Source organism: Oncorhynchus gorbuscha, linkage group LG12 (assembly GCF_021184085.1).
Source record: "Oncorhynchus gorbuscha isolate QuinsamMale2020 ecotype Even-year linkage group LG12, OgorEven_v1.0, whole genome shotgun sequence".
Classification (NCBI taxonomy): Eukaryota; Metazoa; Chordata; class Actinopteri; order Salmoniformes; family Salmonidae; genus Oncorhynchus; species Oncorhynchus gorbuscha.
This window is the reverse complement of record NC_060184.1, coordinates 34,176,919-34,188,993: the sequence shown is the minus strand read 5'-3', so window position 1 is coordinate 34,188,993 and position 12,075 is coordinate 34,176,919. Positions and strand designations below refer to the sequence as shown.

At 41.9% G+C, this 12,075-nt stretch overlaps 1 protein-coding gene across 4 annotated transcripts in view; it reads right to left on the bottom strand.

Annotated features, from left to right (window-relative positions):
* The window catches only part of si:dkey-174m14.3 (uncharacterized protein LOC563117 homolog), a 44,931-nt gene extending 33,173 nt beyond the window's left edge, over positions 1–11,758 (bottom strand). Inside the window, exons 1-2 of one of the 4 annotated variants that reach the window (XM_046291929.1) lie at positions 11,229–11,758; positions 3,533–3,561 (exon numbers count right to left, since the gene is read on the bottom strand). In XM_046291929.1, coding sequence (XP_046147885.1) covers positions 3,533–3,561; positions 11,229–11,522 — 323 coding nt within the window. In that variant the 5' untranslated portion in view covers positions 11,523–11,758. Of the gene's footprint in view, positions 1–2,815; positions 2,960–3,532; positions 3,760–11,228 lie in introns of those variants that run through there. The other 3 variants (XM_046291932.1, XM_046291935.1, XM_046291931.1) reach the window with 3 other exon arrangements.
* Between the last annotated feature and the right edge of the window lie 317 nt (positions 11,759–12,075).

The following is a 12,075-nucleotide window of genomic DNA, read 5'->3' as shown; positions in this document are numbered from 1 at the left end:
TGGAGGTGTATTTTACAACTGTTTAATCAATTCAATCAATCAATCAATATAACATTGAAGTAAGAAGCTAATGTTAAATTATATGCAGTCATTGCGTTAAACAGAGCCTACCTCAGCAGGAGGGAAAAAAATAAGCTACTAAATTCTCATAATACATTTTGAATTCCAGAGAGTAGGCCACTGGTGAGACAGTGGTGAGGCTGAGGCAGGGTGCAATGCATGCAGGAGGAAGCAGAGGAGACAAAGAGATAGGAAAGAGAGAGAGAGAGAGAGAGAGAGAGAGAGAGAGAGAGAGAGAGAGAGAGAGAGAGAGAGAGCAAGAAAGCAAAATTTGGCTTTTACAGATGCACAATCGAGGGCATCCTGTCGGGCTGTATCACCGCCTGGTACGGCAACTGCTCCGCCCACAACCGTAAGGGTCTCCAGAGGGTAGTGAGGTCTGCACAACGCATCACCGGGGGCAAACTACCTGCCCTCCAGGACACCTACACCACCCGATGTCACAGGAAGGCCATAAAGATCATCATGGACAACAACCACCCAAGCCACTGCCTGTTCACCCCGCTATCATCCAGAAGGCGAGGTCAGTACAGGTGCATCAAAGCAGGGACCGAGAGACAGCTTCTATCTCAAGGCCATCAGACTGTTAAACAGCCACCACTAACATTGAGTGGCTGCTGCCAACATACTGACTCAACTCCAGCCATTTTAATAATGGAAAATGGATGTAAAAAAATGTATCACTAGCCACTTTAAACAATGCCACATAATATAATGTTTACATACCCTACATTACTCATCTCATATGTATATACTGTACTCTATATCATCTACTGCATCTTTGCCATCTTTATGTAATACATGTATCACTAGTCACTTTAATCAATGCCACTTTTATATGTTTACATGCCCTACATTACTCATCTCATATGTATATATTGTACTCTATACCATCTACTGCATCTTGCCTATGCCGTTCTGTACCATCACTCATTCATATATCTTTAGGTACATATTCTTTATCCCTTTACACTTGTGTGTATAAGGTAGTTGTTGTGGAATTGTTAGGTTAGATTACTCGTTGGTTATTACTGCATTGTCGGAACTAGAAGCACAAGCATTTCGCTACACTCTCATTAACATCTGCTAACCATGTGTATGTGACAAATACAATTTGATTTGATTTGATTTTTTGAGATGGTCACTAACAGTTACCACAACCACAAAGTCCTAGTTATGGCTAAACCCCACCTATTTTTTTTTTTTTTACAATTCCTCTTTTTGATATCGTATTTGAAACCTAACCTTAACCACGCTGTAAGCCTTTTTCCTAACCCTAACCTTAATTGAAGACCAAAAAAAGCACATTTATGTTTTTGTTCTCATGAATTGTTTCGATATACAGACTTTGTGGCTGTGGTAACTAGTGACAACCGGTACCCTGAGAAAATCTGTCCTATTCTTATCCAACAAGTTAGGAAGTGAATAAAATAAGATATGATTCAATGTGAACGTCTCCACATGGTCTATCTTCCCTGTAGGTCTACATGAACATGCAATCAACATGTCATCGACCAGCCTTGTAAAGATAGGGGAGAAAGAAGAGGGGATGAAATGTTTCTTTATGTCAATCGTGTGTTGTGAAGCCAAAGGCGAGAATAGAGAATAACTTTATCATCCAATTTCATGTAGATTTGGCACTTGTGATGTTGTACTGTATAATTAAAATGCCAAACAGTTAGCGGCTAACACCGGTCACAGAGGTGACGATAATCAATACTGTTGGGCTGTTGGTGAAACAGTCCATCAAATGAATTTACCCTCCCTGGTGTTTTGAAAAGCAATTTAACCTCGTAAATCTTTAAAAACTTTACACAGTGTATTATAGCCTAGGTATATAGAACTACGTGTTGCAGCCAGTCAACCAAAACACAAGAGAAGACTCGAGCTGATCTGATGGATATGTAATGATGTTGCATTAAAAACAATATAATTGAGGGAGGAACAATAACATTTTGCAGAGGCAATCAAATTTACCAGGACTATTTTAATAACATGAGAGGGGTATGAGAGGTTTATAAGGACTGTTCGTAGGACAAGAATACTTTTACCTAGGTATCACTATTTAATCAATTCATTAAATGTATTTTTCACAAAAGTACTTTACAGATACAGAGCCAGAACCCCAAAGAGCAAGCAGTGGTTGGGAAAAACTCCCTAGGAGGCAGGAACCTAGGAAGAAACCTAGAGAGGAACCAGGCTATATAGCTCTTGTTCTCCCTCTGAATGACAGTGCACTGAAAAAAAATGATTTGTGGCTTCGCTGAAACCACAAGAGACTTCCCAGAACAATATTAGAATATCAGAGTGCTAAAACACCACAGACACATCCTAGTTCACGCAACAAACCTTTAAGCACCATATTAGCAAGCCTTTTAGCCAAGCCTTTTCTCTCGCTTTCAGAGGACAGTAGGATGTGTCTGTTGTGTATTGTTTAAACACAATATACGCCACTTCTTATTTGACATGTTCACTGTATTGAACAATAAGCCAGAAAAACAATCGGTGGTATAACTGTACCAGTGTAAATGCATATAAGTGAAGCTACATGCTCTAATGAGGCATTCTAATAGTATCCTTATCAAATCGTGAACTGTATTATCATTGCAAATGCTACACAAGCTCTAAGCCACACCGATGTGAAGCAAACTGAAACTGCGCAAACGTACCAATAAATCACACACAGACAGACACGCACACCATGCCAACCCCAGATCCCAAATCAAAGACGTTCCCTCCGTTGAAGAAGCAGTACCTTCCGCTGGTGCTCACACAGAGCCTCATTGTGAATCGCTGGTGCTGGTGATGATGACACAGAAACCTGGCTGCCTGCTGCCTTCTGCCTCCGCTCCTCGCTGTATGTGTGAGGGGAGCAGTGCGGAGGGTGTGCGTGTGTGCGTGTGTGCGCGCGTGTGTGTATTTGTGTGTGTGTGTGTGTGTATATTTGTGTGTGTGTGTGTATATATGTGTGTGTGTGTGTATGCTAGGGCTTCTGGTGAAAGCCCTGCTGTGTGATCCAGAGCTGGTTTACTCAACTCCGATAAGCGTGGAGAAACCCCCAGTTGCGGAGGAGAGGAGAAGTGGAGAGAGGGTGGAGAGAGGGAGGAGAAAGAGAGATAAAATAGAGGGAGAGAGGGATAGAGAGAGAGAGAGAGAGAGAGAGAGAGAGAGAGAGAGAGAGAGAGAGAGAGAGAGAGAGAGAGAGAGAGAGAGAGAGAGAGAGAGAGAGAGAGAGAGAGAGAGAGAGAGGGGGGGATAGAGAAAGGAGAGAGAGAGCAAGGGAGGGAATATAAAGTGAAAGAGACAAAATGAGAGAGATGAGAGAAAAAGAGTCAAAGCTAGAAAGAAAGAGAGAGGGGGAGAGAGGGAGAGAGAGGGAGAGAGAGAGATGGATCTGAGGGGGCTGCTTCGTGCTTCGCAGGCAGGGATAGAGGTAGGCAGGGAAGAACAGAGAAAGAGAGCGTCATTTTACCTTACGGTGTTCATCTGCTCATCAGGAACCTACAAGGAAATCACAGGAGATTAGATGAACGGACGAGTCCATTGGCCCTGTAGACTACTGCCAAAAGCATTGCTAGTCGCAGTTGAGTAGCAACACACTCAATCACACACACATTTCATTTCACACTCGCACTCTTCGTTTCCATCTCTGCTCTCTCGCCCTCACTCACTCCCGCTCTCTCTCTTTGTTTTCTAAATCCTCTCTCTCCTTTCCTCTCTCTCTCTACTTCTCTCTATCGCTCATGCAGAGAGCACGTCAGGCTATATCTGCATTTAGCAAAGGTGTGAAGAGAACAATCCTGTCATATTAAGAGGGAGAGAGAGACAGAGAGAGAGAGAGAGAGAGAGAGAGAGAGAGAACAAGAGAGACTGCAGATACATAGCAACCCCCCCCCCCCCCCCAATAGATGCTGGCAGTGACTCAATATCTATAATGAGCTGAAGGGAAAAGAAAGAGAGCAAACAAAGATATAAAGAAAGAGAGGGGAGAGAGAGAGAAAAGAGGGAGAGAGAGAGGTGGAGGGAAACAGGTGGCCCCATCTGTTGAATTTCACATGTTATGTCACCAGGCGGTGGAGAGGAATGAAACTCTCATCTCCACTGCAAATTGGTTGGATTCTCTAGGTTGGATCCCCCCCACTCTCTCTTTCTCTTTTTCTTTCTCTCTATCCCATCTCCATCCGCCCCTCTCTTTCTATCCCCCCTCTTTCCCTCTTTCTCTCCCTCCCCCTCTCTCTCTTTCCATATATCTCTCTCCTCTTTCCCTCTCCCCGTCTCTCTCTCTCTCCCTCTCTCAATCTCTCTCTCTTTCTCTCTCTCTCTCTCACCCCTTGTACATTATGTATCAGGTGAGATCATGCTATACGAGGAATTTTCATCTCCATTCAGATTTAGAGTTCAGTGCTAATCAAGTGGCAGGGACATTCAGCAATATTTTACTGAGCTATCTCATGAATAATAGTAGAACTTCATTGTCTATTGTTTTCAATGAGGAAAACATATAGTTTAATATACCACGTAATAAAAACTATTCATTGAAATATACTGAACTAGACAGTTCACACAATAACATTTATAATGTAGTTATATATGTATCTAATCCGAATAGAAAGAGTGGGAGGCCCCGGTGCACAACTGAGCAAGAGGACAAGTACATTAGACTGTGTACTTGTCCTCATGCTCAGAACAAGAATAGACTGACGAGTTAAAATATATATATATATTTGTTTCTGGCCATTTTGAGCCTGTAATTGAACCCAAAAAATGCTGATTCCCCAGATACTTAACTAGTCTAAAGAAGGCCTGTTTCATTGCTTCTTTAATCAGAACAACAGTTTTCAGCTGTGCTAACATAATTGCAAAAGGGTTTTCGAATGATCAGTTAGCCTTTTAAAATGATAAACTTGGATTAGCTACCACAACTTGCCATTGGAACACAGGAGTGATGGCATCCATTCACTTATGTAGATATTCCATAAAAATCTGTTGTTTCCAACTACAGTAGTCATTTACAACATTAACAATGTCTACACTGTATTTCTGATCAATTTGATGTGATTTTAATGAACAAAAAAATTTGCTTTTCTTTCAAAAACAAGGACATTTCTAAGTGACCCTAAACTTGTGAACGGTAGTGTATTTATATACACAGTACCAGTCAAAAGTTTGGACACACCTACTAATTCAAAGGTTTTTCTTTATTTTTTACTATTTTCTACATTGTAGAATAATAGCAAAGACATAAAAACTATGAAATGACACATATGGAATCATGTAGTAACCAAAGAGGTGGTAAGCAAATTAAAATATATTTTATATTTGAGATTCTTCAAAGTAGCCACCCTTTGCCTTGATGACAGCTTTGCATTGTCACAACCAGCTTCATGAGGTAGTCACCTGGAATGCAATTCAATTAACAGGCGTGCCTTGTTAAAAGTTAGTTTGTGGAATTTCTTTCTTTCTTAATGCGTTTGAGCCAATCAGTTGTGTTGTGACAGGGGTGGTATACAGAATATAGCCCTATTTGGTAAAATACCAAGTCCATATTATGGCAAGAACAGCTCAAATCAGCAAAGATAAATGACAGTCCATCATTACTATAAGACATGAAGGTCAGTCAATCTGAAAGAATTTCAAGAACTTGCAGTCGCAAAAACCATCAAGCGCTATGATGAAACTAGCTCTCATGAGGACTACCACTGGAAAGGAAGACCCAGAGTTACCTCTGCTGCCGAGGATAAGTTCATTTGCGTTACCAGCCTCAGAAATTTCAGCCCAAATAATTGCTTCACAGAGTTCAATGAACAAACACATCTCAACATCAACTGTTCAGAGGAGACTGATGGGAATCAGGCTTTCATGGCCGAATTGCTACAAAGAACCCATTACCAAAGGACACCAATAAGAAGAAGATCCTTTCTTCTGCCAAGAAACACAAGCAATGGACATAAGACCAGTGGAAATCTATCCTTTCGTCTGATGAGTCTAAATTTGAGATTTTTGGTTCCAATTGACGTGTCTTGGTGAGACGCAGAGAAGGTGAACAAATGATCTTCGCATTTGTGGTTCCACCGTGAAGCATGAAGGAGGAGTTGTGATGGTGTGGGGGTGCTTTGCAGGTGACATTGTCAGTGATTTATTTTGAATTCAAGGAACACTTAACCAGCATGGATACAGTGGCTTGTAAAAATATTCAACCCCCTTGGCATTTTTCCTATTTTGTTGCCTTACAACCTGAAATGGATTTACACAAAATGCCAACCACTTTGATGATGCAAAATATTTTTGGGGGGTGAAACAAGACACAAAAAAACAGAAAACTTGAGAGTGCATAACTATTCACCCCCCCGCAAAGTAAACACTTTGTTGAGCTACAGCTACAGCTGCAAGACTCTTGGGGTATGTCTCTATAAGCTTGGCACATCTAGCCACTGGGATTTTGCCTATTCCTCAAGTCAAAACTGCTCCGGCTCCTTCAAGCTGGATGTGTTCCGCTGGTGTACAGTTATCTTTAAGTCATACCACAGATTCATATTGAGGTCTGGGCTTTGACAAGGCCATTCCAAGACATTTAAATGTTTCCCCTTAAACCACCCGAGTCTTGCTTTAGCATATTGCTTAAGGTCATTGTCCTGCTGGAAGGTGAGCCTCCGTCCCAGTCTCAAATCTCTGGAAGACTGAAACAGGTTTCCCTCAAGAATTTCCCTGTATTTAGCTCCATCCATCATTTTTCCAATTCTGACCAGTTTCCCAGTCCCTGCAGATAAAAAACCATCCCCACAGCATGATGCTGCCACCACCATGCTTCCCTGTGGGGATGGTGTTCTCGGGGTGATGGGAGATGTAGGATTTGCACCAGACATAGCATTTCCCTTGATGGCCAAAAAACTATATTTTATTCTCATCTGACCAGAGTATCTTCTTCCATATGTTTGGGGAGTCTCCCTAATGCCTTTTGGCGGACACTAAACATGTTTGTTTATTATTTTCTTTAAGCAATGGCTTTTTTCTGGACACTCTTCCGTAAAGCCCAGCTCTGTGGAGTGTACGGTTTAAAGTGGTCCTAAGGACAGATACTCCTATTTCCAATGTGGAGCTTTGCAGCTCCTTCAAGGTTATCTTTGGTCTCTTTGTTTTGGTGGGCGGCCGTCTCTTCGCAGGTTTGTTGTGGTGTATTTTTTGATAAAGGATTTAATGGTACTCCGTGGGATGTTCAACGTTTCTGATATTTTTTTATAACCCAACCCTGATCTGTACTTCTCCACAACTTTGTCCCTGATCTGTTTGGAGAGCTCCTTGGTCTTCATGGTGCCGCCTGCTTGGTGGTGTTGCAGACTCTGGGGCCTTTCAGAACAGGTGTATATATATACTGAGATCATGTGACAGATCATGTGACACTTATATTGCACAGGGTGGACTTCATTTAACTAATTATATGACTTCTGAAGGTAATTGGTTGCACCAAATCTTATTTAGGGGCTTCAAAGCAAAGGGGGTGAATACATATGCACGCACCACTTTTCTGTTTTTTATTTTTTTCATCAATTTGGACTATTTTGTGTATGTCTATTACATGAAATTCAAATAAAAATGATTTAAATTACAGGTTGTAATGCAACAAAATAGGAAAAACGTCAAGGGGGATGAACATTTTTGCAAGGCACTGTAGCATAGCATTCTGCAGCGATACACCATCCCATCTCGTTTGCTCTTAGTACGATTATTATTTGTTTTTCAACAGGACAATGACCCAACACACCTCCAGGCTGTGTAAGGGCTATTTGACCAAGAAGGAGAGTGATGGAGTGCTGCATCAGATGACCTAGCCTTCAATGAGTTGAACCACAGAGTGAAGGAAAAACAGCCAACAAGTGCTCAGCATATTTGGGAACTCCTTTAATTAAGACAGTTGCAAAATAATTCCAGATGAAGCTGGTTGAGAGAATGCCAAGAGCATGCAAAGCTGTCGTCAAGGCAAAGGGTGACTACTTTGAAGAATCTCAAATATAACATATATATTTGATTTGGTTAACAATTGTTTGGTTACTTCATGATTCCATATGTGTTATTTCATAGTTTTGATGACTTCACTACGTAACTCTCCAGAATCGTCACAGACACGACAGCTATTATTCTACAATGTTGAAAATAGTAAAAATAAAGAAAAACCATTGAATGAGTAGGTGTGTCCAAACTTTTGACTGGTACTGTGTGTACAATATATGTTTCATTACTGTAAAAAAATGAAAAACACATTTATTGCGTTGTGCAGTCATAAAAAGTAGTGATAAAAAACACATAGTTAAGGAATTCAGTGGTTATTTCACAGGAAGTGTGATGAGAGCAGAAGGCCATGTACATGCCAGGATGGGACTGTGATGGGTGTGACAGCACTGATCTCAACCAGCACCGTGTATTGTACAAGGGCTCCTGTAAAATACTACTGAGAGAGAAATTAACTTCACAGCTACGCACACACACACACACAAACAAGCTCACATACACACTTGTCTCTCAGCCCCCTCACCGCCCACCTTTTTTCAAGCAGTTGCTAAGGTGACGGCAAAGACTGAAATTTAATCAGACAGTAAATTGAGCAATGTTATTTTCTCTCTCATTATTGACTGTCTGTGATACCTATGGTGAGATGATGTGTCAGACATATTTAGGCTTTTGAAAACCTTGAAAGTAAATATCATATGATCTTTACTGCATAAAGGCAGAATGAGACATTGAATATTTCCCTTGTTGCCAATGAAACCCATATTAAAACTTAAACAATTCTGATTTACAATGCACCTAGCAACAGCAGCAATATCTGTTGTAATCTCTCGTGGACAGATGCAAGTAACATTTTTTTTAAAGTAGCAGCATCTGTCAAAAGACTGTGGGATGCAACAACTAACAAAGAACTTTGTTCCATTATGGTGATTTTTCTTCACTGATTATTAGGACAAATCACAATTTCTCAGGTGCATGCAACTTTCACATTTTGAAAGGGGAGGGGACATTTGGCTCACAGGGAGAATCTTAATCGCACACTGCTCTCCTCTTTCTCAAAGCACATTGGATGAGAAAGGCAGAGGTCCCGCCTCTCTGAACTTCTGCTCCAAAGGGGTTTAAGAAGGAGGCAAGGAGAGAGGACACGAGGAGTATGCAGTTGAGAATCTCCCGTAGACTTGCCCGAAACTGGCAGAGACTTGCAGTTTAAAAATGGGTGGAGACTTCGCTGGTCTCTTTAGTATGGTCTCTAACCCGTCTCTCCCCAGAACATAATCAAGTATCTGGCGCAATTACGCAAGATTTTCGTTCTGGTGTCCAACTCGATAACTGTTGGATAACATATATTTAATATTTTGATGTCATATTCTTTATTCACAAATAATGTCATACTGATGTTTTATTATACAATATAACACTTGGGAGTTGCATATATGTCAGAAATCAGACGCACAGAATGGTGGAGAACTCTGTTTGGCTACACAACTCATCGCTCATACACCCTACAGCAGGGGGTCGGCAATATGCCAAAACCGGCTCACAAGTGTGTGTCTGTGTGTGTGTGTGGGGGGGGATTCCCACAAATTAAGCGACATGTGGATCTTGTCTCATTGTAATTGAGGTATGAAATGTTTGTGATTTTCCAGTATAATCTCTTTTTGGGCTTAGTTGTGGTCAATTTGCAGAGTACAAATTATTATAATTATGTTCTGGCCCTCCGACCATTCGCACCATTCGCACCGACAAAACTCGGCCTGCAGCCAGTCGCCTACCCCTGCCCTACAGAGTAACAAACAGTACAGAGAAAATCCATTATTGTCAACTTGCTGATATTGAATAGTCTCTGGACAGGGAAAGCATGAGCGGAAGCTGCAAATGCACGACATTCCATATTGATTTAGTGATTGGCAAGCTTTTTTGGTTGACTTGGTATAATGGCTGTAGAGAGATGTACATAAATTCTAGTGTTCTAGGTCTATTTTTATGATAATAGCTGTGCCTCGGACTAGGGTCAAAGTATCTTTGTGGAGGCCACCATTTGTTGTTGTTGGAGTATATATCTGCCTGTTTACGTTAGTTCTATGTTTAAATGAGTTATACCTGCAAGTACGCATTTCCTTGCACATTGTATACCATGTACAGTACATCATGTGTATGTGACGAATAAACAAACGTGAATTTGAACTTGTGAGTATTTGCAAACCCATATTCCTTCCTAGACTTGGCTACATGCTGAGATAAGTAATAATAATAGCCATTTATCTGAAGCTTTTATCTAAACAGTCATATGGGTGCATACATTTCCATATGTATGGTCCCAGCAGGAATCTTACCCACAATCCTTTGTCCCGTATGGCTCAGTTGGTAGACCACAGGGGGCGAGTATGAAAATGTATGCACTGACTAAGACTGGAGCGTCTGCTAAATTTCTAAAAGGATCATATAAATCCTGGACCTCACAAGCACTGTGCTCTACCAACTGAATCACTAATGATAGATGTCATACATAGGGATGCTGGAAAATGTGTGATTGACAAGATTGTAATACGGTTGACTAGTTTGTGTGAGAAATCTGGTTAGTGCTATCTATAATGAAATGCACATGCAAATACAGTGTAATGTGATTTGTTCTTAGCCGTCTATAGTTAACATGGCAAAAGCTTCTAGGTCTAGGATAAGACACAAACAGTCATGGCCCATTATCTACTATGGTTTGTAGCGATGAATAGAATTTGAGTTCATGAATTACTTCTCATTTCACATTGCAGTTAATCAGTCAAATACAAGCATGTACAGTCCATTCATTAAATACAGCAGATGAATCACGTGACATACACATATTTGGTCATTTTTCCCGACCCAAGTAAACTGTCAAATAAGTTGCAATTTTGTCAGTATACTCATAACATTGCAGGTGCATGTCATTTGAAATACTAGACTTCATCTGTTTTAGATATTATTTAGTTGAAGATATTCTGAAATGATTGTGCATCAGGCTTTTTGAAAATGTGTTTATTGGCTTTTGGTAATGGCACAAATGATTCTACGCACTATTGCGCAATCACAGCAATGTATTGATCATGCTCAGAAGAAAAACATGATGGGTATAAGAAAAAAGTCACACCACACCAGTGTAAGATTAAGAAACATAACGATTTGTCACTCACCATGCTGATCTCTCTGGGTAGAGAGAAGGATCGGTAGGGGTATCTCATCACTAGTCCCTCATCCCACAAAACTGGACTTGGACTCCTTATTCTTCCCAAAGTTTTCTGCCGCAATTCTGGAGGAGCCACTGTTCCTACCAAACCCCTTTTCCTCTCCCTCTCCAGAGTTGACAATGTGTTCTCCTTCTTGAACTTAATGTCCTTTAGCTCATCCTCCCTCCGGACACTGTCAATGTCTGTCTCCAGGTAAGCTTTGCCCACAGGCATTTCTATGGGACCCTGCTCCTCCTGCATCCTGCCCCGCTGCAGTGCCACTGAGCAGGGCGGACTGCTCCTCCACCGGTACTCCACTTGGATCACGTCGTCTTCCGACCCTGTGGTGGTGCTGGGACAGGTTCTGGGGCTGAGAGAGCTGGATCTCTGGGGAGGGGGGGGAGGCTGTAGTTTCTGGAAGGCCTCCAGGCTGCCTGGGACGAGCACTCTGCCACCGACGTCGTCCAGGAAGTTTGAGAACTTGAGTTTGGCTTCAATCTTTTATTCCAGCCAACAATAACGTGTTGATCGTTTTGCCGCTGTTGCTGCTGCTGCTGGTGGCTGTTGTGGTGTCCTGGCTACTGGCTCTGCACGGAACCAGCCCTCCTCCCCCTCCCTCTCCCTCTCCCCCACCAGGCTCCCCCTCCCCATGCTGCCTGTTCTGCCCCCTCATGCATCTCCACGAGGCTGCATGGCCCTCCCTGGACTCCATGGGGACGAGCTCTGCTGTAAGGCCCTCTGGCTAAGCTGGAGCTGTTGAGTCTGGCCTGGAAGGCCTCCTGGCTGTGCTTCCTGATGGAGCTGCGGAGCAGGC